Source organism: Hirundo rustica, chromosome 4 (assembly GCF_015227805.2).
Source record: "Hirundo rustica isolate bHirRus1 chromosome 4, bHirRus1.pri.v3, whole genome shotgun sequence".
Lineage (NCBI taxonomy): Eukaryota > Metazoa > Chordata > Aves > Passeriformes > Hirundinidae > Hirundo > Hirundo rustica.
Genome location: NC_053453.1, coordinates 46,221,923 through 46,249,873, shown reverse-complemented (window position 1 = coordinate 46,249,873; position 27,951 = coordinate 46,221,923). Strand labels below are relative to the sequence as shown.

At 39.4% G+C, this 27,951-nt stretch overlaps 1 protein-coding gene across 3 annotated transcripts; it reads right to left on the bottom strand.

Annotated features, from left to right (window-relative positions):
- Window positions 1–570: 570 nt before the first annotated feature.
- On the bottom strand, window positions 571–27,636 carry NUDT4 (nudix hydrolase 4). Of its 3 annotated transcripts, XR_005700490.2 has the most exons (6): window positions 27,238–27,636; window positions 13,635–13,745; window positions 7,716–7,760; window positions 5,120–5,207; window positions 3,818–4,077; window positions 571–3,496 (listed from the first exon to the last, which is right to left on the bottom strand). XR_005700490.2 is itself a non-coding variant. In XM_040061768.2 (5 exons), exons 1-5 carry the CDS (start codon window positions 27,334–27,336, stop codon window positions 3,875–3,877), a joined length of 546 nt encoding a protein of 181 aa, XP_039917702.1. In that variant the 5' UTR covers window positions 27,337–27,635; the 3' UTR covers window positions 3,581–3,874. The 3 variants fall into 3 exon arrangements, 2 of the variants coding, with proteins under 2 accessions (XP_039917702.1, XP_039917703.1); XM_040061768.2 differs by lacking the exon at window positions 571–3,496 and having other exon boundaries at window positions 3,581–4,077; window positions 27,238–27,635; XM_040061769.2 differs by lacking the exon at window positions 571–3,496 and having other exon boundaries at window positions 3,581–4,077; window positions 5,120–5,204; window positions 27,238–27,628.
- Between the last annotated feature and the right edge of the window lie 315 nt (window positions 27,637–27,951).

The following is a 27,951-nucleotide window of genomic DNA, read 5'->3' as shown; positions in this document are numbered from 1 at the left end:
TAATGGTGATAGGAGCCACAGAACTGTGGTAAATTTCCCCTTAAGCTGAAGAGAGGGAGGGGTGGCAACAGTCTGCTTGTCAGAAATCATACTGTATGAGAGGGGGAAACACAGGAGCTGCTTACCATCCTAACTGTGGAAGAATGCAGGTTCAAAAAACAAGGTAAGGGGAGGTAAGGTCTGCAGCAGCAAGCTGAGCAACTGGCACCAGTTTTCAAGTTGGGACAGGCACTGGACATGTGCTAAGGGGAGAGGGGAGTGTCATGTCAAGTTAAGGAAACGATTCTTTGGAACAATGAGCTTGGTAAAGCTTGAGTGCAAGGACAAGGCAAGAAGTAGGATATACTAGATGAAATTTAAATACAGTTTAGATGGGGTTGAAGCCTTTCACACAATCACTTCTGGTGCAATATTTGCAATGGAATGACTGCATCATCCACAGGACTAATTTAGATTTTATTTCAGTATTTCTCAAATATAAAAAGTCAAAATTCTTACATAAATCTTTAAAGAAAATCCATGCAAGCAGGTCAAAATGTTTACAACTTAATTCCCTCCCCACCCCCCCCCCCCCCTTCCTTTCAGTTTTCACTTCACAAACCATGCTGGTAAGTAAAGCAAATATCTCCCCCTAATTTTTCTTTTCACAGCACATTGTTAACAGAACAATGCTAGCCTAAGTCAGGGGTGCAGTAAGCACCAAAATAAGATTTTTCACTTGATCAGCCTCTGCAATACCTCAGGATTTCTTGTCTTTAAAAGCACATCCATTTTGCTTAATTCTGGCTCTGTGAGATGCTACACTTCATGGCTCTTTTTCTTTTGATTCCACCATAATGTAACTCACAAGAATCTCAAAAACCTATCAGCCAGGAAAAGCAGCAGTACAAACTAGACTATGACAATTGCAGGTGAGAACCTGTCTCTTCCCTTTTTCCTCTGGAGAACCAAATCTGGATACATGTACAGAATTTTTGGCATGACAATCCCAAATTTGCTTTGTTTGAAATAGGTTTGGCCCATCAAACTAGAGATTCATGTAAAAAAAATGCTTCTAACATTGAAATTGATAAGTAGTAGAAAAAATTGTGGTCTTGCTATTCCCATTCTTACAACTCTTTCTGTTGGAGTTTAGTGTCAGATTTCATTAGTACCTTTACTAGTTGTTCCCTGTAGCAAAACTAAAGTGTCTTCAGTTTACATCTGTGATTCACAAAACATTTCTCTTTGAAAGGGAGTATAAATCAAAGCAATAGAGCTTCATTCTGAACATTGCATAGAGACTGAAGAGATTTATACAACAAATGCTGTTTAAAAAAAAACCACCTGTCTGGCACTACTGAACAGCTCAAATGTGTGTGACCAAAAATATTTATAGGCAATCAACTCTGAGTTTGTTAGCGACAGCAATACTGTACATTTTACATTATTATCAAATACATAATTCAAGAGTTATAAAATAAGATCATGCATTACCACTAAATCTCATACAAGCTTGGATTGATTTCATTCCAAAAATCTGAAATGGAGACAGCTTTTTTTTTTTTTTAAATGAATACAAACTCAAACTCTGGCTTCTGTTATATCAAATCCATGAAAGATAAAATCTTGTTACAAGAAAGCCTATACATGTTTGCTCAATTTAAAGTGTTAACTACTGAACAAAAAAAGTGAGCCATTAAAGTGATCAAAAAAGGGAGCTAAATGATTCATTCTTTTAAAGGCAGCTTTGAAGCCAGAGTTACCATTCCACACCATGTGTATGATTTTACAGATATTCATCATGCTCAACCCCACCTTCTGTTTCACCAGGCTAAACAGTTTCAAGTGGAGAGCTGAGTAAATGGTGTCCCAGTCTGAACAGGTTCAGTTTAAAATAAATGTACCCATGTGTGCACTGCTGAAACAGCAATGCTCCTTCCCTGGCCTCCCACCTCATGGCTGAAAGGATGGATAGGCTGTTGGCAATACTTCCACCTTTAGGTGCACCTGAACATTTAACTGTGTGTTCTTTCCAGTTCTGGAAGTGACCCAGACTAGGAGCTAAGAGGGATGGCAAACATTATCCTACCCACTGTTTCAGAAGTCTTCAGCTTTTTGGCTCATGCCTCCCCTTCGCAGTAGTATTTATGACTTGTCAAAGAGAGCAGCATTAAGAGATCAGATCACCTGTTTCCCTAGTCTCACTGCATTTACATATGGCACAAGATTGTTTTTCTAGGAGTAACTTATGGCAATAACATTTTTTCCTAAAAAAGTGTAACAGCACAAAAAAATTCATAGCAGCATTTTACACAATTTGTGTTAAAAAAGTAGAAGTTAACCACTTGTGTATTGAGTAACAAAAGGTTTAAATTACATTTATTTTCCATTTTACACTCAACTATTTACTAGTTGGACTATTTACAAAAGTTCAAATGTTCTATAAGAGAATGAACTTTACCCAGAATAAACTTCCCATGGGAGGCAGTGGTCTACCTCGACCTGTTTTGGCTGGATATAAAGGAGGTACAGTTGGGTTTAGACCCTAGAAAAAATTCAGAAGTAGGATGTTCATGTGAATTAGATTGTGTTCTTGTAGAAGAAACCATGCACACACACATACAGAGAGAATAACCCTATGGTAAAAACGTTAAGACCTACAGGGGATTTAGTTTTCATCTTCTCTGATAAAAAGCAGGAGAAATAATTAGAGGGAGGTTGTCAGCTGTACCTCATTTATTCCAACTACATTTTTACCAAGAGGCCAGCTTTTATTTGAAGATGCTAAAGTAATTGATGTTTAAACAGTAGAACTGAAGAATTCAAGAATTAACTTAAAATGGGGGCAGGGGTGGGGGGGTGGAGGGTGTTTCAGCACTCCTTCTAATAAGACAAAGGAGTATTATTTCTCTATGGTTGAAGTAGATATCAAGACTCCTGTCCCAAGCACTGGAGGCAGCACTACCAGCTCCTGCAGGGCAAGGCACCTCAACACATGCTTGATAATAGACACCTCTGCAACCTAAGGGTGCCCCTGGTTAAGTCTTATTTTCCTCCAAACATTTTTAAATTGCAACAGACTGCAGGAACACTACATGAGATATTTCTAATTGAAGTTTTTGGAACCTGCAGTGTAATCACATCATGAACAAAACATGTATCAAGGTTAAAAGGAAAAAAAAAAAGGGGGTAAGAAAGATCTACAATGCTTTTCTCACACAAATCTTCTGACAGTTCACCAGCTGACCAAGTGATGAAACAAATGTCTAGTGGACAGTTTTGGTAGCTGCAAGACAAAGTTACTGTTCACGCCCTAGTTATATGTTACATGAAGATTGCATAGGACAAGGCAACCTTTTGGATAAGTGAGGCAAGCAGTGCTTAGTGTTGGTATCCTTTGCTCTTGACAGGCTGAATGAGGTTTAGTGCTTTGTTGTAGTCACCCTTGTGCATCTCTGCCTTCAACACATCCATTTACCCAAATACTGCCAGCTTAAGGGTCTTAGCACTTCATCTGTGGATACCAAATAAGAGTTTAGTATAAGATTATTTGCTCAAGCTTTAACTGCTGACTAGAACTCACAAGTTTTAAATAAGCTGAACACCACTGAGATGCATATTTTATTTTAGCAGATATGGAAATTTATAAATTTATATAGTCAAGTATTTTTTTTAATGGCCTATTAAGGCATCTTTAAAAAAAAAAATCCCTATATGGCTTTGGTTTGCTGAAATACTACTTTGCATTGTTAAAAGAAAAACATGTTCAAATAAATTTGACATTACGACACATTCACATATTTCACTTAGAACTGACAGTTATACAGATGCCTACATGTTATCACAGATGTCTCCTGTCGTGATGACACGGATAAAAAGGTAATCCAAATGTTTATCTCACAGTAGAGGGCAACCCAGAAGTCTGTGCAGAAGTGACATATAAGGAGTTATTATCTGGAAGAGGGGGAACCACAGAGTTTCCATTAGTAGGTGAACAGCTCAGTTTCAGTTTTTCCAAGTATTCTGCATGAACAGGCTTGTGACACTGAAGGACCTTGATTGCATCTTCTACTTTAAACCATTCTCTTTTCCTTCCTGAATGAGTACAATCCACAAGAAAGAACAGAGTTATAAAATTTTAACAGCACTACTGGTTGCTATCTAGTTATTCCCTTTTTCTCAGTTCTTTGGAAGTTGAAGTTGTTGGACAAAAGAGCAAATGAAAAGACCTTGAAAGAACTGATCAACAGAAGGGATTCACTCAAGCTTACTAAAATGCAATTCCTAATAAAGCCTTCCAGATAACTGGCTTGAAGCAGATACTGGACAAACTCATATGACTTTATATGCTCCAAAAGCCACATCTGGTCATTAGAGGAAAGTGTGATGTTACTTAAATGATTTGCTACTGCTGCCCTACATTGTCATGCCTAGCAGAAAACCAGTCTTTAGACTGAACATGCATGCATGATGAATGGCTTGGTCTGATTTCAAAAGCCATGTTCCATACTTAAAATCTCCATATGCATCCATATACAGAGTTACTCAGGTTAGCTGTGAGTTTTAAAAAATAGTATACCTTGCATGAGACATGTTTATACAAGTTTCAAGACTTTACTAAAATCAGCTTAAGACCATCTTACTTTTACAAGTTGGTCCTTCAAAATTCAAAGTCTCTGAAAATACATATAGACAAGGTCAATGGTAGTACTTTTAACAATTGAATTAATTCTATTTTTCATTTGGTTTTGTGGCATTACAAGTACTGTGCTTAAACATATATAAACCACTTGTTTAAGATCAAGGATACTTTCAAAAACAACCCAGAGTATCAGAAAGTAAAACATTCTTTTTACAGAAAAAAACATTTGGCAGTATAAAAAAATATTTGGCCTTTAAAAAAATCACAATGTTTATTCTGTCATGATGTTATAATAATTAGCATATTCTAAGAGTAACACTATGTTGGAAGCAACCCTAGTTATGTGTATATTAAAGTGTGCAAGAACAGCATCACCACTTTTTCTAGAACAGAATTAGTATCCTCCCTGAATTACACAAACTGCTTCAGAAAAATGGTAAGATTTTGTTTAAAACATTTTTAAGTGTAGCACATAAGGACAGAGAATTAATTTACCTATATTAACTGAATCCTCCCAGTCTTCCAGTATTTCCGTCACAGTAAGAACATAAACGTACGTCCTATGCTTCCGATCCTGGTTCTGCTTGAATATTAGAAGTACAAGTTTAAATTCTCATCTAAACAACTTACAAACTTACCACAACTACAAGACTGGAAATTACTTACCTCTAAAGGATAGTTGCCAGCAAGCCTTGCTTTTATTTTCACTAAACAAACATCTGTACTGATGAGACCCAAAATGATGGGAAAACAGACATTTTATTTGAAACAGCTGTTCTCTTTTACTAGACTAAAAAAACTGAACAAAATCAAAGACAATACAAACAATTTTGAAGATTGTGAAGTTCTGACCAAAGTGTGTTCTTGGCTGCCCAGCTAAGTATTAGCAGTTGCCCACTAATACTGCCTTAGGTAAGTACTAGCACTTATCTTTTACATACGTTGTAAATTACCACAGTACACCACATTTGCTAAAACTGTTTCCACAACGCATTTCTGGATGAAAGATCATTTAAAAATACCCAAACACTTTTTGCAAGATGGAACCACTGCATCATGTGGCCACGTCTTCTACACAATGCTGGCTATAAAGTTCCACTCTGTGGGTGAAGCACATTAAATAGCCTATGCTTGCAGTCATGACAAATGCAAAAATAATTACCATCTGCTCATTCAGCAGGTTTGCCACGATGGCAGCACTCATCACCTGTTAAGGCGGAATGTGTTTTGCCCACGGCAGGTTAAACAGAGTTAGAGAGGTATCTGCTCAGGGTAAGGCCACGACGCTGCAGCCGCTCCATGCGAAGTTGGCATAGACGTTGCTCCCTGCCACTCCAAAGCAGGCCAGTGGCAGTGTTTGAGGTGCTACCTGACCAATCAGACTGTCCTTCCCCTTGGAGAAGAACTGAGCTCCCAATAAAACCAGGAGCATCTACAATTACAACTATATTAAGTACCAAGGTATGTTATGGACTAGCTCCCCTAACAGATGGCTTTATCCTTGTACCAATAACCTTTCCTACTTAATTTAGTTTCATTACAAGCTTAATATAGTTTTGAACTGTTATGCTTTACTAGGAAATAAAAATTCTTCAGGAGTTGTCAGTATCACCATTAAGCAGGATACATACATTTATACCACATATTCTTTCTGGCTGTAGTTCTAGAATAAGAGGTCTCAGCAGCAGCATTTATTTCCATCTTTTCTTAGTTCCACCCCCAGGTCACAAGGTATGGCCCCCTCAATGGTACTAACAACATTTTGTGGGGGCCTACTGAGAAACCAAAGTAGGGCCTTGATTTAAGTTAGAAGTAACCTGGAAAAGTGACCCATCACCGATTTTTCTCTTATGGTCTAGCTGGTGTAAATGGCTTCAGAAGAACATATACCTGAATTACCAGTGAATCATCATGCTTTGCAGTCCCTAATGCCCTATCATGTTGTCTTAAGCCAACAACATGATAGGTATCCTGGGCTTTTTTCATTTGGGCTGGGAAATGGAGAATACTTTTGTAGACTGACCAGCAGAAAACAGCTAGGACCATCCAGTTCAACTCAAACCCAAAAAATATCAGAAAAATGTGAGTAGTACTAACTAAAAAGCTACAGGAGCTTCTCTAAATAGTTGTGTCATGGCTTCCATACTTCACACAATGGGACACATGACTGAGTAGTATTTCACACAAGAAATCCTTTCCAGGAATCTACTGCCTATAAAAGCTGAGTGAAGACTTATACTTGAGACTAAGGGACTTTCACTTAATATACAGCACAACCTAGTAACACTGGATGTATTAGGGGCTGAAGACAAACTATAGTCTGCTCCTGTCTAGAACCTGGGCAGAAGTGGGTGGCACCAACACTAAAACAGAGTCCTAGCTAGCTTGTGTCCTTGTGCTGACGGTAGTTCAGAGTCTGATGTTTATACTATCAAACAGATGTTTTGAACTACACAGTTTGCTAAAAGTTAGATTTATCTGTCATCCAAAAGCTTGGCCTTTTTTGTTTAGTGAATCAAAGCCATAATGAGAATTTATATCCAGAATTATCAATTTACATGTGTGAAAATTTACAAATTACTTCAGCAAAATTTAATCAGGGAGGAAAAGTCAAAAGAGTGCCTCAAAAAAGGCTGGTGTAATGTTTCATAAATCCTAGCTCTGTGAATGGTTTGTTTTATAACTTCTACATATTATCCAAGTACTTATTTAATCTTTCCAGTAAAGGTCCAAAATGACCTGAGCTTAGCTCAGCTGTGGTGAGAGCCTGGTGCTGGATAACACCATGGTGATGGGTTTGATCCCTGTAGAAGACATTCACTTAAAAGCTGGACTTGATGATCCTGGTGGGTCCCTTCCAACTGAGAATATTCTGTGATTCTGAGAAACTGGTATAAGTACTTTGAACTCTTCCAATTCAACACATCGTGTAACACCTAAAGTCCTGTCTAATGCAGCAGATCCAGTAACACTGCAAAATGTTAATTATGTAATAATGTTAAATAAGTAATACTTATGAACTTAAGTCTGATGCAGCAGCTTAGCAGTTGTCACAAACCATTGCTTTTAGAACTTAAAGGAAATAGCTCACCTCAAATACCCCAAGTAGTCTGCCTAGCTTTCCCTTTACTCCAGCCTACAAAACAAATAGGAAAAAAGTGTTAGCATTTGGTATTAATTAATTAAAAAAAAAAAAAAAAGTAGCTGTACCATCATCCTACATTAGCATACTCCTTTTTAGGGCTATTTAAGGAAGAGCTTTAAGCTTCAGTTTTAATTAGAAAGTGCTGCACTAATTTTGGAGATTCTGGTTTTAGACTCTTTATGAGTATTAGAGTACAAAAGCTTGCCCTAATGAGTGGATCAAAGAATCCATAAATCTTTCAAGGTTTCCATCCAGACTACAATACTGTGTTACCACATTTTTAGTGTACTGTATTTTATTAAATAGATAAATCATAGCCAATAATGAAATAATCCAAGAAAGTAGGAAGGGCAAGAGAATTTCAAGTAGTATTAGAAATCATCTAAAGAAGCAATCATTGAAACTCCAGTGCTATTTTAACACAGAAATTTAAATACAAGTTTTCAAAATACAATAATAAATTAAACTGTAGGTTATTGCATGGATCTTGCAGCATAATGACTTCATGTGTACTGATTTTCATATCAAAGTAGCTTTTGGCACATAATATAAAATTTATATCCCCAATTCTCTGCAGTTTTGAACTCTTTTTCTAGCTTATAAAAGGCTTTCAATTCAGAGTTTTACTCCAATACTTTAAAATAATCCCTGTATCAGCCCATGCTTTGTGATTTCTATCAATTCAGAGAAGGTGGTCATTACTTTCTACAAAGACTAAGGTTTGCTTTTTCAGAAGTAATATATAATGCCTCTTCCATGGGACATGGCTTACCATCATCCATAATTTCTAAACAAAACTCAGTCCATATGACTGACACATAAAGGCATGTGTTGCCTACTGGCAGATAAATAAATTTAGATTGTTTTTGTCTTGTATAACCAATATTTAAAATAGAGTTTCTTAGTGCTAAGATGAAATTTTCTAATTTTCAGTCTTTGCTTCCAGCCTTAGCCAAAGACAGTTATTGATGTCTTATGTCTTTATATAAAGGACCATATGGATCTTCATTACATTTTAATGAGTAACTCTGACAAATAATTGGGCAGGATTTAGCAATAAGTCTAATCAAAGTCTTACAAGTGAATGCTTTCTGTGACTGTCTTTTTGAAGAAAGCAGATGGCTGGTGGTATTTATTAAGCCATTTTGATGAAGGAAGCCCAACCACAGCCCATGCAAAAATCATCAAGGCATTCTGCTTATCTAGAGCAAGAGCTAGAACAAAAATTAATGCAAAACTACATATAATATTGTGTGTGTCTGCTGTGACGGCCGAGATACCTGTTAAAGCTCATAAAGCCAAAATAAACAACTGGACTTGACAGATAAATGATTAAGCAGCACATTAATTAGGAGAGTGACAGGCCCTTATTCTGTGCCAAAGGAGTAAGCTATGCCACTACAGGCACTAAAGACTGCTTATGCTTTATACTGGGTAATGAAAAAGCACTTATTCGCAAAAAGCAGAATGCTGAAGAAATGTTTTAAGTTTTACTGATCAGTCCTAATTTCCTCAGCATTACAGTATCACTTCAAGTGGCAGTCTGATAACTAGCTAATATTTAACACGTGGCAAAACCACCATGACCAGCTAGGTTTACTGATACTGAACAGCTTTCATAGAGAAGTTTTGTCAACTAACTGGTATCCCACAGTCACAATGTGAATTTATCAATGTTACTCCTAGTGGAATTTACTTAACAGTTTCTCTTTTTTCCCTCCAAGCAAATCAATTGTTTAAACAAATACACTTAGCTGAGTAATTCTGAATGAAACTATTAGAAGCACTCCATTGTGCACTAAAAAATGAAGTAACAACATCAAGTGTAAAAACTCCCCAAAGCTTGATATGAAGCTTTGGTGCAATTAGATGTTGCTATGTAAATGTGATTACTATAACTGATGTCTAATTACTCTTTACTCAAATATATATTTTTCCAAAATGTAGCATCCTGCCTGCAGACAGCAGTGTATTTTGAAAACCTCTACACTCAAAAGTGTAAAAAGGTAGTAATTCAAAATCTCATTATTTTTTCCCTCTGAAAATAATATTCAACTGAATAATCTACATGGTTGAAAAAGTACCTTGAATTTGACAGTGATCTTTTAAGTGCTTTTACTAACATTTTCTTCAAGTTCTTTTCATAATGTAATTCAAAATGTGTCAAATTTAAGTGCTAGAGGACCAAGAAATACTTCAGCTTTATCCTCAGAACAGCAAAAGTGGTTCCCCCTTTTCCAATGGCAGGTTTCTAATCCAGTGCACTGGTTAAATTTTAGACTTTGAACCATTTTGCCTCTCATGAAAACATACTTCTTTCTTTGGCTTTTATGTACCCATGGCTGTTAAAATATGCTTCTTCAAGTAAACAGAATCCTATAGGCTTCTATGAGTGCGTAAGGCCATCTAAACTTTGGGGGGAAAGCCTGAAAAAACCCAGCTTTCTTCTGACAGACACGCTGTTGAATTAAGTGCTATACTTCCCCAGAACAATCCTCTAAGGAAGTCTGAATACTATGCAAAGAGGATCTCAGATCTGAATTTTATGCATATATTTTAGCATTAGTCTAAATCCAGCCTCAAGAGAGAAAACTATCCACTTCATCCCATAATTAGTCTAGCCTGGAGGTAATTTCTTTTCGCAGCTGTGGAGGTACTGCAGTCTCAGATGACCTTCAGACTCGCCTGTTTCCTGTAGATGGAGCAAGAGTCATGCTGCAGTTTAATTTCTAAGCCAGCAGTCTACCAGGGCAGACAGTTGCTTAAGATCTGAAAGATGTGAGCTATTTTTAACTCTGGCATCTGTGGGATAGTACTGTAGCCATTTTAATGGCTACACTCCTGAATGGATGGTGGCAAGACTACCCCTGCCCCATTTTTGCATACTTTTCTAAAATAAAGTGTTTGACTACATCTGCCTTCATCTTTCAACAGAATGTGCTTTATTAATTTATTTTTGCAGTGTCTAACTAGTTCTAGTCTGTAGCACCCAATTATTTTTCAAATATTAGATGCCCATTGGAGCTAATTTCTCTATTTCCTGTGAGAAGTCTTAGATGATATTATTGCCATTTTCACAGTTGCAGCAAATTAATCTTCAGGATCACCCTCTTCTTCTCAGAAACTATATCCACACAGGGCTGGGGGAAATTGTCTATTTTCTTGTAGGCCTTTCAATACAAAGACACATAGCAAGAGTCACTTTTTTATAAGATGGACAAGAAAAGGGAGTGGTTCACAGAAGATCTCCATTTACAAAGCTGGACATAATTGGCTTGCCACTCATTTGTGTCATTTTTCTTTGAACAGTGCATGTGCACACAACCTACTTTCATCTTTCCTGCTATGCAATTAAAGACAAAGCTCCAAATTCATTAATGGAGTAGTAGCTCCCCATTTAGATGAGTCTTTCTGGGATTGCTTTATTACTGTAACTTCATTTTGGTATTCTACTTTCAGATTTGGTATTCTACTTTCAGATTTGTAAAAGTTTATTGTATCTAAATAGTTAAGGTAACTGTCAATTTCCTGTAACCTGTCAGACTACCTTAAATGAAACACTAAATATTCAGTAGAGGTAAAAACTCGTATCACTAACATGAACAGAACTGAAGAATTAAAAAAAACCCTGGAGTCATGTACACAGGCAGACTATGAAACAACTGCAATGCACACACATTTGATTACAGAGATCTTTGAGTTGTAAAACGAAGATTCTAAACACACTACTGTTGGTGTCAAAGTGAGGATATTTAAAACCAGTGGGCTATCCATGCTTCTACCATTAAGGAATGCCATTATAATTCCCACTATGAATTTATCCATTTTAATAAATTAAAAGAAACCAGTGCTTAGTCTGTGCATGACCCAAAACTGAAGAAACATTTAAAACCAGCACCACTGTGCTTTCTTTGAAGTTTATTCATTCACAAAACTCTTAACAGTTCACTGTACTGTAACCAGCCTGCCAGGTGGCATTGACCTTTGTATAAAAATAGAAAGGACATCCACCTTTAGAAAGATCAGTATGAATTTCCATGGCTCAACCCCCTAAATATCACTCCTTTTTCTTTAAAAATGGCACTTGGCACTCTCATGGAATCATATAAGACTTAGCCAGTAGATGAAGAATATTTTACTTTAAGATATGGGCTTCTAATCTGATCAGCTATAAAAGCTATCATACCCCAGAAATTCTGAGGGAGTAGAACAAGTGTAACCATATTATTTTTGCTTATTAAAGCCTGATGCCTGTGGAAACTCTCCATGCATTTGCAAGCACAGCTCAAAGCAGAACATGGCTGGAACTCAATATTGTACTCCAAAACATCATAAAAAGCATAGTCCCTTCAACATCATCCATTCTTCACCATCAAAGAGAAAACCCCAAGCATATGACTACAGTTTAGTCAGATCTACACCTTAAGTCAGATCAGCAATTAAAATTCCTAGGAACCCTGAGCAGAGGACTGTGCTGTTTCAGCCTACCCATGAACTCGTGACAGTGAGAAGACAAGACTTTCCCTAGAGGTGTTACAACTGCTTTTGGAAACCTGAATCTTTGCTGACTCATTGCTAGAATTCAAACTCTTTGCTCCTTTCAAATGGACTGTACCCTGTGGCTGAGTATGTCTTAAGTAGATCAAAATGGGCTCCTCCAGGAAAACTGAACACAGTCTGGAGCACCTTTCATTAAGTGAGGCTTATTCATGCTTGAACCTTGCGGCAGAAAGGTTGCTAAGTGGAGCAAATAGTGAAATAGTCTGTTCCCCAAGTAAAGTGGGAGAAGGGTCACTGAATTACAGTTCACAGATGATCTCATTTTGACATTGAATAGCAGACACTGTTTGGTGCAAGTCACATCTGCATTAAGTTCCTAAGCCTCAACACCACAACAGAACCAGTCTTAGGACTGAGCAAGATAAACCACCAAACAGCACAACTAATAGGAAAAAAAAAAAAATTGTTACATATACTAATCAGCAACAATATTAGTGTGTTTTGGGAACAGCAAAAATGGGATGAGAATGCTGTCTAGGTCCAGCAGAAATCCTGTAGTTCACTCACCAGAATGCATCCAATTTATGAAAAAATCTTATACCTTCTATTTAAAAGTATGATATTTTGATTTTTCTTGTAGTTTTATTTGGTTTAGACATGGCTGTTAGATATCAAAGAAACACTTAATATTTTTGACAATTTTCCTAGGAAATATAAATAGCAAGTGAAACCCCAGAATCCTGAATTTGAAATTTAAGTATTGTAGTATACAGAAACTGCATTAATTCATCATGACTTAAAGCTCTGTTTTTCCTAGTCATAGGGGCAGAGATAGAAAGGCAGACTATAACCATAATGCTTTCTCAATAGATAAGCAGCCTTAAATCTATGAATTCTCAACTGCTCAGATAGATCAGTTTCTAATCTGTTTAGTCTGGAATGTCCTCAAAGGTCTGCTGATTTCTTGTTCTTATGCAGCTACATGTTAATGGTTAGTTTACCTTCACTCTGTTCTACAAGAGCTGCAAGTCAAACATTTTCTTCACAAACACAGAAATGTTACACTACTATAACATGTCATTTGGCATAAAGTCCCAGTTCTACTTCCAGTACTTGTTTATAAAGGCAGACAGAAATTCAGCTATGAAATGAGAGCTGTGAAGAAGCTAATTTAATTAGTTTCCCTCACCACACTACACCCCAATTCTAACTCACAGAACTGCAGTTCTTTGAATTTCATAACCACAGAGGTCTCAGTCAAATACTGGATAAAGGAGGCGGTTCCCTCTTCCTTCTTGGTTCCCATCTGAAGACAACAGCAGCAAAGATCAGCTGGATTTTTTGCTTTGTTTTGTTTTTAGTTACCTCTTCATACACCTCTCTCACAGCTGCTCCCCCTGGCTCTTCTTCTGGTTCCATTCCTCCACCTGGTACAATCCACTGATCTGGGTATCGGCTACTGCTTACCAACAGCACCTGTAAATAATTGCAAGTGACTCTTTAAATGCAGCTCACAAGTCAGGAATCTCACTGCTATCTGCCTTTGCAGCAATGCACTTTTTCACCTAGCCAGGTGGATTACGGACTTTAGAAATAAAACATAACAGGCAAGCAGGAGTTGGAAAAAGAGGAAAACAGTTAACGTCCAATTCTGTTTTATAAAACTAAGTCAAGACAATGTCATTGCCATCTCTTTGTACAAACGTTTTCATTGGATGCTTAGACACAATGGGGAAAACACAGAATGTGCACAGAAGTGAAGGCATACAACAAAAATCTAATAACAATATTTTCCAGAACTAAGTCTTTAAATCATATAGATAGCAAAGTATGAAAATTAAGACATTCTCATCACATAGAAGTTAAAGTAATTTTTCTGGAATGGAATCTTCTGATTAACAATAGACTTTTGAAAATATTTCTGATTTTTAGTCAGAAACAAGCTTTTTAGTTACTGAAGTGTTATGTTAGCATGACATGCTTCCACTTTTGTATAACTGAAATACAGGGAGAGTACTTCATTGGTCCTATTTGGTTTCTTTTAAACATTTACATAAGAGGAAAAACACAACACATTGAATTTTATTTCTAGATTTAACATTTTTTCCAAAGACACTTTAATTTCACTTAATTTGACCCTAACCTGGTTCTGTCACTGACATATGCTGATTTAAAAGCCCCGGTCTACAGGATGTGGCCTTCATAATATTCAGAGCAGAGAAGATATTAGCTACCTGTCCAACAAACTATGATACCTTGTATTTGGAGTAATTTTGCAGTAGAAGTTTATGAAGACAAGACCTTGAATCAGGACCACTTGGAAATAAGCAGTTTAACTTATATTTGAGACACATCCCAGTTACTAAGACAAACTCAGTCATCTGTGTAGTAAAAGGCTTCCTATTCTAGGCATTACTGACATAAACCCTGCCCTGAAGTCAAAGGACAACTGTGAGGAGGAAAAGGGCAGGGTCACTGCCCGAATCTTGAAAAGCAATTAGAAGACTAGAACAAGAACCTCAAGTCGAAAGGTTATAGTTTTAACTGGTGCCAGACAACTAAGTGACAGTCCCAGCCCTCACCTTTATGGACTTCAAACTCACCCTCTGTTGGGTTAAGTAGGAGAATGACTCTCTGATGACACCAACAGGGAAATGATTACCACTTACACTGTGTCACTTTGGCACTCATGGAATTAAATTGTGGATTCACCTACAGGAACTGGGAGTGTATTTCAGATGACTGCATACTTTGTGAATGCAATGATATATGTGCATTCTGAGGTGCATGTGCAAGAGCCTTATCTGACAGAAACTGTCTTGTGATGTTTACCTTACGTGCAGTCAAGATTAGTACAGTAGAGAATCCTATAGGGTAGGACTAATTTCCCCCAAGTTTTTTCCTATGCTAAGTAAGGAATACAGCAGAGACATCATTTAGTACAGAAGCATTCTTAGCATATGATGTAAATGTTCATGTTTTCAGTCAACTCAAGAATTTCACTCAGCTATCCAAAACCCTAAAAATATTCAGCAAAAGCAATAAGGTTAGACACAAATGCATCTCAACTTGATGTTTACAGCCACAGGTTTTGGTTTCCTAGGATCCTTTGACATTAACAAAAGATTCACAGAGCGTACACAGCCCTACTAAAAGTAATTTTAGAAAATGTTTTTTAACACTTAGATGCAGCACCTATATCACTACAAAGAACCACTTTAAGCAGTGCTTAAGAACAGTTGTAAAAATCAAGTTATGAATTCACTTTTGAGTTCCAGATATAAGCAGGAATAATTTTCTGCCGATAAAACCAGCGCTCAATCCAGTCATGTGAAAGCTAGCAACAATAATGAATAAAAGATGATTATCATTAAATCATTCCCAGCTTGGTAGAACAATTTAAAAATCAGCATTTATTGCTTAGTTAAGGATAAACATAGAACTCTTAATTACAACTATGGGATAAATCAGGTTGCTTATTCTGGCAGTGTAGTGTAAAGCCAGGCTTTTTTAATGTCTTTATATATTGTAGTTGATTACTGCTAATCTGATCAATAGACTACTAAACTGGGCTTGTACATATATTAGCTTTAAATTACCCTTTAAAAAAAGCAGAAACAAATACATCTAGCAAGTAATCAACATTAAAATACATCAACTCTTGTAGATAGGCTTTACACCTACATATACAATAAACTCCCAAGCATTACAGCCTGAGAATTCATTTTAGCAACTGTACAAATCTCCACTAACCCTGGAAGCATTTTCTCAAACATCTTTCCCTCTATGCTTCATTCTCCTGTGATCCCACTGCTTCTACAGTCCGAGTCCAAGGGATCACACTAGGATATATCCTTGAGATCCTCAGATGCATATTTTTTTTATCCATTAACAAAGCCACTAGGGCATGAAGCATCTGTCCTGGGGTAATGCTATCAAAAATGTACTCGGTGTTAATCAGATTCAACAAACAACAAGACCTCATAACTAGCAGTTGCAGGATTGTGTGGTAAGGCTGAAAATCCTTCTACAGATTTTTTCAGTCATAGCATCAAGCAGTCTTCCGTTTTTTTGTTTTTCTGTATGCTGTTTTTCATTTGTGTAATTTTGAGGTGTTTCCATCTGTAAGTGGCCAGAAGATAAATCCTCCTAAATGATGAGGCTGTAAATATAAATGTAATTTAACTACAAAGACACCAAAAGATTTGGTTGGTTGACACTGCACTCATATACCAAGAGAGGTGCAAAAATGGGCAACAAAAACGCAGCCATTCACCTTCCCTCAACAGAAGATAAACTAGGAGAAATGTGATCTAGGTAGCCTGGATATCCAGTCTTTTCTGAGGAGGCTCATGGTCAAGCAGATTACAATAGTCTATTGGAAAAGACCACAGAATCTCACACATCTATCTTTTTCCTGGCTTATGCACACTAAATTTTACATCATAACCCCATTAGGCTCAGACAAATAAACCCGCTAAAGTACTTCCTATGCAAAGAAGTCTGATGCATCCCCAGATGCAGAAAAAAGACTAAGATTTGAATTGTATTACTTGCTAGTGGTCACTGCCTTTCCCATGTCTCTAAGATTTACCATTGATAACTTGCTCAAAAAAGGGTACAGAGTATTGCAATGAAATTTGCTTGTCTAGTTACATAGCTAATTTTATTTTACTCCTAAGACTAAGGTAAAGATACCATAATGCTGCCAAGTGAAGAAGTGAAGCTGCAAAGTTCAGTGAAGAGGAAACAAAAGAAAATATTCTTCCATTAACCTTTACCAGCCAAGTTTCACCTCACTTCCAACTCCAGGAATAGCAATAACCTTTGAGTGTAGTGAGGAGGAAAAACTGCTAGCCAGCCTGCTTGTAATAAGCACCTATCAATACACGTAACAATAGTATGGTTAACCAAAAAGGTTATTTCAGGGCAGGTGGCATCATGGGACTTGATCACTATAAATGCTAAGCTTGCAGGCAAACAACTGAAAATGTCTAAATATGCTGAAGTTTTGGCTCTTCAGTGTTCTCAAGTCAAAACCACCCATGAAACAGTTAGTAGCCATGTATTGCAGAAGACCAAAGTAGCAACAGCTCAGAGTAACACGAATTATAACCTTAAGTTAATAATCTCTATTTTTTTCATATTAAACACTGGAGCAGTAGAAAATTATTTAAGTTTATATAAAATATAATTGCTTTCTATCTTTCTTAACTGAAGGACATTATACCATACCAAAATAATTGCATTAAAAACCAGTTTACATTAAAAAGCAAGGATAAAGTTTAAATTAGCTAGAGCAAACCCCCTCAGCTGGATTCTTTAGACTTCAAAAAAAGTAATCCACAACTTGAAGGAAAAATTTACAGTTGAAAATACACCATTCCAATTTCACAATAATTATTTGTCATCAGATGTCTTTTCTCTATTCCCAGCCTAATCCCATCTGTTCCTGTCTTCCCCACTGCACACCCCATTTTCTTCCCTCTCCCACTACTCCAGTAGCTGGGTCAAACCTGATGTTTGAATTACCGAATGGAGATAGCCAAGTCTGCCCTACTTTATAGCAAAGCTGGCAGTTAAAAAGATCAATGTCCAAGAGAAAAGGAATCAACCTGTCACTCCCAAAAGACCACTGATTTGTGTGACTCAGCTGCAAAGAACATCACATTGCTCAGGTACACTGCTCAGAAGACAGGTGTGTGGAAAACAAAGGACTCAGCTCCCAAACTCCATAAACATGAGTACACACAAATCATTTCAGAAGATTTAAACTGATCAGAGTATGGAAAAGATCATGAAGGCATTAAAAGGTACCTCACAGGTACAAAACAGCATCAAATGCTGTTAGATGTACTGCACATTTTCATAGGCATCAGAAACATTAAGAGGATAAAACATACAAGCCTACTTCGAGAAAAAAGTCAGGACCTACTCTAAGGGAGGTTAATATAACTTAACACACTCAAAATGGAAACTCAGCCTACATGGTTAGCCTGCTAAAGTTAAAAGCACCTGAAAGAGTGAGAAACATGGTTTACTCCTAATACAGCCAAAAGGGTCAGTCAAGCCCTATGATTTATTTAAAAACAGCCATAAACAGATACACAGGGAAGAACAGAAACAGTTTTATTATTCCCTAACACTTTCAACTTTGAATTGTTTTCAGCTCAGGAGCTTCCTTGAAAGCACTAGGGAACAACTTTGAATGCTGCAACACAGGAACACTATTAAGAAGCAAGGAAAAGCATCTCTTACAAACACTGGCTCATATTTGCAGAATTAACTGTATGCATTTTTAGGCAACAGCACACATCTCAGAGAGCATATGTCAGCCTGCTACTGTAGTTAAGAGATTTCCTTTATTTAACACTTTTTTCTATTTTAAGAATCACTGCCTCAGTTTAGTAGTTCTGAAATAGTTTCTCAGTTCCCCTATAGGTTAATGTGATATCCTTGTCCTAGAATGCCATTGCCTTTTTTTGGACTGCAGAAGGTTGGAAAATGCAGCTTCAAACCTTGCCATAGCAAAGCTACAGAGGCAGCATTTAGTAAGGAACATTTGCCTTCCTGAGAAGATTCTCAGTAGAGTGCTTATAGTCCTTTTGTTACTGCAGTAAATTTCAAAATCACTTTATGTTTTAAACTTGGAGAAATAACATGCACAAACTTATTGTAAAGTACTAACAAAACCTTAGGATCAGAGTTGACAGCACTTTTAAGAGCTAAGTAAAGTCAAGACTGCAACACCTTTACTTTCCCCCTAACACTGGGATAATGAGTTCAGGAAGCTGATCTGGATGAGAAGTGGATTCCCCCTGAAAGCTCAGCATCCAGCCCGCACACACCGCACCCATCAGGACACAGCCATTCAAGAGAAAGCGCTGCACAAACTGGGGCAGAAAGGCACCACTGCAACCTCTGGATTTCAGATGAGCCTATACCAATTCAAGAGCCTCTAGCAAAGTACTTTAAAGACAACAGACTGAAAAGGAGCCCCCAGCTATGACAGAGGTTTAAAAGATGATTTAGCCTCACTGAACAGCAGCCAGCACAACAGCAGAGGAATGGCTAACCAGCAGTACATTAACTCTAATGCTCATTAATTTGAGCACAAATCTTGAATGCATCTCAGAAAAACTGGGTTCTCTCTACACAATATATTAAAGTCTGAAATATCCTCCCAACTTTACTTTAAGATCACTTTTCAAAGCAGCAACACAGCACTTAGATATCAGTCAGTGCTACTTTATCCCCATTCTGATGAATGGTAAAGAAATATGGATATAATTTTATAGTACTTCAAAATTAAATCTGGAAAATATTTTTCCTTTGAGACCTGATGTTAAGGCTATAGGGCAATAATGAGAGACACATCAGCCTTTTTCAGAAGTTTTGCTTTTGACTTGCGAATACAGCTAAAATATTTTATAAATTTTATTTCACATTAAATTCCAATATTTAGCTAACATGTTACAGTGATACAGAATTTGTCTTCCTCTGGCTATTTAAAATACTTCACTTTGTTCTTCGGCTAAAGCGTTCATATCACAAATAGAACAGCACTGTACTACCATGGCATACCAGTCAGAACACATTTCCTCACAAAGTGACTCAAGTCACCTGTAGCATTTGATCTCCCCCTAAGCTTTAGCATGCTTTGGAGAAACAGATGTGAAGGGTGCAGACCTTGCACCCAGACATAAGATAAAAGGAGATTCCTGGCTGACAAAAAGCAAACCTGCAAACAAACAAGAAACATCCCACAAGTGCCTATAAAAAGTTTTACTTCTCACGCTGGGCCAGTTCCTTGATCCACTATAAATAACAGCCTTCTTCCCTCGTGCTTGCTAATGCACACCAAGGGAGAAATCACAATTTCAGGTAGCAGGGGAAGAGCTGAATTAATATTGCTACCCATTTTTTTTAAACTTGAAACTATGGCCTAATCTCGAGCAGGAGAACTGGGCTTTACTGGTTACTCAGCAACATAATCTGTTTGACTTAGGGATCAGCTTCCAAGCACTTGTCAGAAACAAGAGCTCCAGGTCTTTGAGGGCTGTTCAGTTGCAGGTAAAGATTTGACAAGTTTATTTCTTGACAAGTACCAGTCACCTTTTAGCCTTTTCTATCTTTGAGATACATCTCTGAAGAAAAAAAATTGTTTTAAAGTATTTACATTTGTACCACTGGTTTCACCAAAGTGCTTAAGCAGTAAGTCAAAAAGCCACCGAATTAAAGTAAGCTTTTCAAGAGTTCTACAAACAAGACTGGAAAAAAATAAACATCAACCTATGGTCTGTGAACTCACATATCTATAAGAGATGTTTAAAAAAACATGTCTACAAACCCTAGCTAGAGATAAGAATGCACGTATGTGTGTGCATACAGGCATATATATATATAGCTATGAAATTAATATTGTTCTGAAAAAGTCTGGCACTATGCTATTTCACAGTAACTTGGAAGTTTTGAGCACCACTGAGTTACCTGAAGCAATTCAAATAGAAACTTTGCCACCAGTTTAAATCCCAAGTAAACTTACAATGGTGCAAGTAAGCTGAAAGGGTATTTTTTCAAGTATATTAACATAAATATAACTAGTTCAAAAATACAGCATCTTCTAAACAGGGCAGAAAGTGCTTTGTTACAGGATATCTTAGCCTGACGTTATACAGGTACAGCCACAGTTCCTTCTCTTCTCAGCCCAGCCCACTTTGTGCAACTGTCAACCCCATTAAACATACCCATATGGCATAGACAAGTAATACCACAGGTACAGAGAAAAAAAAAAGAAGATGTTTCAAAATAATAAAACACCTCATGGTTGACTGATGTCAGTATCTGAAGACTTAGGAACAAAGACCGAAGATTTCTGCTATGGTAAACTGTTGAATTCCCACAGCCTCACTAAACCTGCAGGCTTCCTCTGCTGGCAAGTAGTTGGAATTTGTCAAAAAATATTCCAGCATGAAAACAAGGTGCATATGCCATGCCTGCAGAAAGCTGCTTTTCTTGTGACATAATAAACACCAGTGTCTTGTGTCTAGAGTTGGTTACCTGACATAAATCCCACCACAGTAACCTAACATTCAATTTTTCTTAACATTAACACAAGCTTTAACCCCATATAAGCCTGCAGGGATACACTAAAAGCAAACACTGCCTCTGTAGACACATCATAAAGAGCCATTTTGGAAGCTGTTTATGGGTCTTGATTTTTCGAGCTATACCCTTTCCTACAGCATGCAGATCATAGACTGGTTTGGGGTGGAAGGGACCTTTAAACATAATTTGGTAGTTCCAGCTCCCCTGACACAGGCAGGAATACCTTCCACTACACCAGATTGCTCATCCAACCTGACTGATAATGTCCAAATGTCAAGAAAATACTGAGGAAAAGCTAAGACAGCAATTACCCTATGTTAATTACTCTTCCTCTCCATTAGCAAGGCAGGGAAATGAAACAGAAAAAAATAAAAGCCACAGTATGCTTGAAGTCCATAGAGAAATGTGTATTGTCTGGCATTTAAAATATGCCTATATTCTATCAGACCATCATAATGCAATGTAGGCAGCCCACACCACTATGGAGACCACGCCAGCCTTAAATAAGGTGCCACGGTCATACCCCTAGTTATTTGAAAGCACACATTATTTATGTGTTTGCACCTGAGAGCTCTACACTGAAGGATAAAGAAACCAAATGAAAAAATCCATGTCAGGTACGGAATATCTTTCATGACTGCGCAAGTTTATTTACAATAATTCCTAGAACACCCCATTTTGCCAGGATAGCCAGGTGGTACTTCTGGGCCCTGGTTTTATGGATCAGGTTGCATAACAAAAGGTGTTTATGGCTTTCAGACCATTTAGACCAATGCACATAAAAATAACATTTTATTTTTCCCTTTAATAAAACCATTGCTGATGTGAAGCAACAGCTGTGCAACACTGAGGTACACTATTTTTTAAAATGACAAAGCTGTGACCACCGTAACACATAAGAAACCCATGCTTAAACTATCTCTACATTCTACAAGCAAATAAATAAAGTAATTAAATCAGACCAAAAAGAAGCTATAACACTAGGAGCTTATAATTTTTAACTAAAGACTAAGATAAATAGTTGACATAGAAATGTATGCCTGCTACAGAAGGGGGAAAAAAAAAAAATCTACATATCCTGTAGGTGTGTAACAATGTATGTTTCCTCACTACTGTCTCAATATTGGAAAAAACCCTTCCCATCTGTTTTCATCTCATGTACAAGGCTGAACAACAAAGGTAAAATTAAATATTGAAAAGCCTGAAGACTTCTTTTGCATATGTAACTATTTTAGGTCTGCCACTAGCAACTGCTGGCTGAACACTAAAGTAGGGCTTTCAGTACCATATTTGATTACATAAAGCACTGTTACAGATGCCAAAGTAATTAGAATGCACTCAAAGTTTATATCCAAGATACTTAAAAATAACTGCTCATTTATTTGTATAAGATGTAGTTGATGGAAAAAATTAAATTAGGTTTCAAAATTATTTCAGTTACTCAAATTGCTACAAAATTTATGTTTATTACTATTTGCTCTTGCTCCTTTAAAGGCGTGCCTTGTTCTCCGCATTGAAAAGTAAGAATTTCCTTGCCTACCCTCTGCCCAGACCCTAAGACAGGAGGATTTTTATGTAAAACTACTATTTGCAGAACACCAAATGCATAAACAATTTTAACCTGTGGAAGCAGTCCGTCCTCATGGTACCAAGAGGGCTCTCCTGCAGGCTTACTCTAAAGCTACCATCGACTCCTAGTTGCTCAAGAGAAACTGGCATTTCCTCAGAGACAGATCTGGCAGCCCATCCCTGCCTGCTGAATACCATCAACTTTCTGCACACACCTACCGGCTTCTTGTTTGTTCAAAGCAAAAAGCTGCACCCCGCCATGCACTGTATGCCCACATAGCCTTCTTTTGTTTTTTAATGAGATTTCTCCTGCTTTATTTCCAGGATGTTTTCTTCTTTCAAAGGGCAGACAGCCCTTGCAATTACTGGTTTATTTCCTTGAAGAACAAAAGGAACTAGCACTTAAGCTAGTATCCAGCCATCTTGCTGTCTATTCAGCCCAAATGACAGCGCTGAGACCAAAACAGGCAACACTTTAATGACAGTAGTCCAAGAGACCATCTCCTTTAAAACTCAAAAAAACCCCAAAGCTACTGGGCACATTACTTGGCTATTTGGGCTTCCTTCTTTTTAAATGATTTTTTTCTTTTTAAATCACACACTATGACAGCATGAAGGAAACAAAATCTAAACCAAAATGGACTATATGTGTGGAGGCACTTGAAGATAAGACACATGGATTTTCACAGTGGTGCAGCTGAACAACCACCAGTCTTCCCAGGTTTTCAGATGCAATAGCAGCTCTCAAAGCAGCAGCTTTTCACAGGTTGCAGGACTGCACGGAAGCCCAGTTTGGCAGCCTGTAACACTCAAGAGAACTGACTCAACAATTTTAAGCCTGGCAGCAAGGACTGGCAAGTCCGAGAGAAAGTCTGATTGGACAAGGTGCAGTAGCTGGGAAGTAGGAGTTCGGCATCTGTATTTCAAACTGCATGCAGGAACCACTAGACTCAATTTTGCCTCAGCAGTACTCTACCGCACACCTAGGTTTCAAATTGAGAAATAAAGAGGTAAACTGAAACCCAATGTAAATAGTTGTGTAATAATAAAATAAATAGATGTATAATGAAACCTAAGGGATGGGTTTGACCAGTCTTTTTCTGTTGACGTATTACTTCACTGTGCATTAAACTCAGCTGTAACATCAATGAGGCTACCAAGGTAGCGTAAGAAGTGCAGTACGGTTAAGAAATCGACCAGGAAGCCATAACAAGCAGATCTTCCTAGATAAACAATAAAGATATTGAATGTTTTAGTGACCTTCCCAATTTTTGTCAATGGGCACAAAAAGCTGTTACTGAAAATGCCTAAGTCTTAGTCAAGAGGCAGCATCCAGAAGTCATGGTATCAACAGGGGACTTCACATGAAGTTGCAGAAGAAGGATCACCTTCAGATAAGAACACTGCTGTGGATTCCTGGTAGAAGTTGAGAGTCCATGACGTGGCAACAAGTTAGACACTTAGATATCACCAGTAAATACAAGATGACTACACAACAGCTTTACAATCATGATAGAGATGGGTCCTATTACAGCATTTTTTCTGGTACAGCTAGAGAAGGGTTGGTTTACACAGCACAGCACAATTCCATCCAAAGCAACCACAAGTGTCACCCACGTTAAAAAATACATTTGCCAAACAGAAGGAGATGTAAGAGCTAACATGATGACGAAAACAGAAAACTATTTTTAAGAGAAGATGATTTAAGACTTCAAGTTCATAAAAAATGCTAAGAAAGGAACGACTGCTAGCTTTCTGACATATCTGTAGACAAAGTGTAAAAATGGAAGAAAAACACTTAAGCTCAGCTATAACTGGCTAGGGACTAGCCTTTCAGACAGTCAAAATGGAAGTAGAAAGAAAGGTTAATTCTAAGACTTGTATCACAAGATTGCTAGATACTCATTCCTCCAGATAGAACCTTATCAGATGAAAAGTAGAACAAATTTAGTCTTGCACATAGTATCTCCAGAAAAAAAAAAATAAAAAAAAATGAGATTTGGATTTCTTGCTTTTAAGACTCCTAAAAAGAAATGTATTGCTAAAAATTGTTGTTTTCAGTTGATGGTTCTCTTTTCTCAAGCAACTCTTTGCTTATCCTGTTAAGTCAGAATAACTATGAAAACTATTCTATCCTGTAGCTCCCCTCCATCCCCACCTCCAAATAACTTCTACAGGAATCTCCTGTTCCTTTCTTTTCCAGTCACCCAGGTATCACCCTGTACTCCTTCCCTGCAGAAGTTACCCTACATTGAAACACCCTGGAGATGTAGCTTGGCTGAAAATTGATGGTGCAAACTCTAGAGTCTTAGAAAAGAAACACTGAAGCCATTTACATGGAGTAGACCAACACAGAAACTACCCAAACAACAGTGTTCAGGAAGACAGAGGCAAGCCTCAAAACACCCAATTTGGGGAACATGGCTGGTGTTAATGGGGAACATGGTGAAGTTAATCACAAACAGCAGTCAGGCATCAAACTTCAAAGGAATAGATTCTGTACTGGTACAGAGGAAGCTGGCACTTGGGAAACAGCTCCTAAGTAAGTTCAAGCTGTTGGCACTGCTTTCCTGGAAATAACTTACCAGAAAGCAATTTTAACTGTTTTCACACACCTAATCTATGTCCTAAATCTGATCTGATGTTCTCCCATTCACTTCATCCTCAAGTATGTCTACCTACATGATGCCAAGGGCCAGCCTCATGCCAGCCACACAAGTACTTCACCCAGGATACCACAAAGGACTGCAGTGCAATAATGGTCAGTACCCACTCTTCTTATACAGCCCAGCGAAGCTGCTATCATTCCTAGCCTCAAAGGATGTTACTACACACAAACAATATTCTGAAGCAGCCAGCAATCTCATTGGATGCAAGACTGAAAGAGAATAAAAAAAAGGTATATCAGGAAATGAAGAATGAATGGAAATCACTGACAAAGGTGACCCTAACCATGAATTTCCAACTACAATTGGTGCAAAAAGCTGTAACAGTGGCTCAGGTACTCAAACTCCAAATAATTCTGAGCTGGAGCAGCATCCAAAAAGAAATATTAAAGGCACATAAATGCTGAAGTATGTTGGAGTTCAGAGACCAAAGAAAAGGTGTAACCAAGAAAAAAGCTATAACAAAACCTTGCAAGATCCCTGCTGGGTGCCTTTCTTCCTTGTACTAGGCAAAACTCATCAGCATGGTCCCAAGGCTATATTTATACCACACAGGAAATTTTTTTTTTTGTTTAAACCCAAGTGCCTGTATTTTGAGATCAGGCCTCTTTCCATTGCATTATATTTACTTAGTAGATACTTAAGAAAGACATTCTCTGTACTGACAGCTTGGGAAGGACATCAGCACCTTCCAGCATATAGATAAAGGCAGGAAAAACGCCTAAAGCATAACCTTTATAGTTATTTTATGGCTACTAAGCAAGAAAATGAAAACAGAAATCGCAAAAGGGTATGCCTCCAGCCCGAGACCATCTATAAAGGCATTGTGCAATGAAACCATCAGTCGAGTTCCCAGATAACAGGCAGTGCCATTGACCTTGGCTCGGAACACGGAACAACTTTGTTGCTACCTCCCGAATCCGCTGCAACATAAAATTCCGGGTGAGCTGCCCGCTGCAACCAAAGCCGCAGAAAGAACTCTCCAGCTCGCCAACTCGTTCACGAAGTATTTCTAAGCCCCATTTTGCTCTCTCCGTGGGAAAATCAGGTGTTCCAAGCAAAGGCTTTTTTTTATTGAAACCAAGCGGGGCAGGAGGTTCGCCTTCAGGGTGACACGCTAGCCCTGCCCTCCACGCGCCATTATACATTCACCGGTTTTCCGCGTGTTACTGGCACACCGACGATAACCCCGGAGCTCCCGTCGGTGTCCCGGCCCATCCCACCCCGCCCGAAGAGCGGAGTCTCCCTCTACCCGCCGAGGGGCGCCGGGGCCGCGCACAAAGGCGGCGCCGCGCACGTGGGCGCGCACCCCACCGCCCCAAGATGGTGGGCGAGAGGCGCGCCCACCCCGCCCCCGGCACCGCTCGGGCCGGCACAGCCCGGGGGCCGCCCGCCACCGGCTCCAACCGGCCGGAACCCGCGCAGCCCCGCCGTGCAGCCCCCGCCCGCTCTCGGGGTGGCGGGAGCCCCGGCGCGACTGTGCGCGCTGGGGTGTCCCCCGGGAGGCGCCCGCGGCCAGACAAAGGGATGCTGCGGCGGCGGGGCCGGCGGAACGCGAACCTCGGCCGGACCGGGCCAGGCGCGGCGTCCCCCGCCTCACGTGCGCGGCGGCTCGGCGGGCTCACCTCGTCCTCCCGCTCGCTGCGGAAGCACAGGCACGCCGCCCGCTTCTTGTAGCCCTCCCGGTCGTACGTCCGCGTCTGATTCGGCTTGAATTTCATCATAGAGGCGGTGACACGCCGGCTGCCCCCGGCCGCCGCTGCTGCCGCCACGGCTCCTCTCTGCGAGCGCCGGCGCCGCGCCCCTGGGACACCGGCGCGGGGCCCCCGCTCGGGAGCGAGGCTGGAGGAGGGCCAGTCCCCGCCGCTGTCACAACAGCGCCGCGCCGCCTCTGCCGCTGATGCCACCGCTCCGGGAGCTACGCCGCGCCATGGAGACTCTCCTGGTGCCCTAAGCCGCCGCCGCCTGCCCGCGGCGGCCGCCCCTGCGCCCCCACTATTTAACCGTAACGCGCATTCCTGCGCCCTCCGCGCCGCTCCGCGCAGGCGCCGGGCGGGGCGGGGCCGCGGGGGGCGGGAGGCGAAGCGCCGGTCACGGCGGGCGAGAGCGGTACCGCGGGGCGGGCGCTGTGCGGGCCCGGGGCGGCGCAGGCGCCGCTCTGGGGCCGGTGCTCGGCGAGGCTCGGGGCGGTTGCGGTCTGTGCCGGCAGCCGCCGTGGCGTCGAGCCCGGCGTAGTTGTGCCGGGTGGGCGGCTTTCCCTGCGCGGTACTTGGGGTGTGCACATGGCTCGAGTGCCGTAATAAGAGCGTAGCTTTGGCAGCGTAAGTTAACCCCTTTTT

Bases quoted from the DNA above. Each gene is read 5' to 3' on its own strand.
- NUDT4 (XM_040061768.2), bottom strand. From the start codon at position 27,336: ATGATGAAATTCAAGCCGAATCAGACGCGGACGTACGACCGGGAGGGC. The intron at 7,761-13,634 runs GTAACTAAAAAC...TTTGTTTTGTAG, and splicing joins TGAGAGAGGTGTATGAAGAG to GCTGGAGTAAAGGGAAAGCT. The intron at 5,208-7,715 runs GTGAGCTATTTC...CTAATATTCAAG, and splicing joins GACTACTTGGGGTATTTGAG to CAGAACCAGGATCGGAAGCA.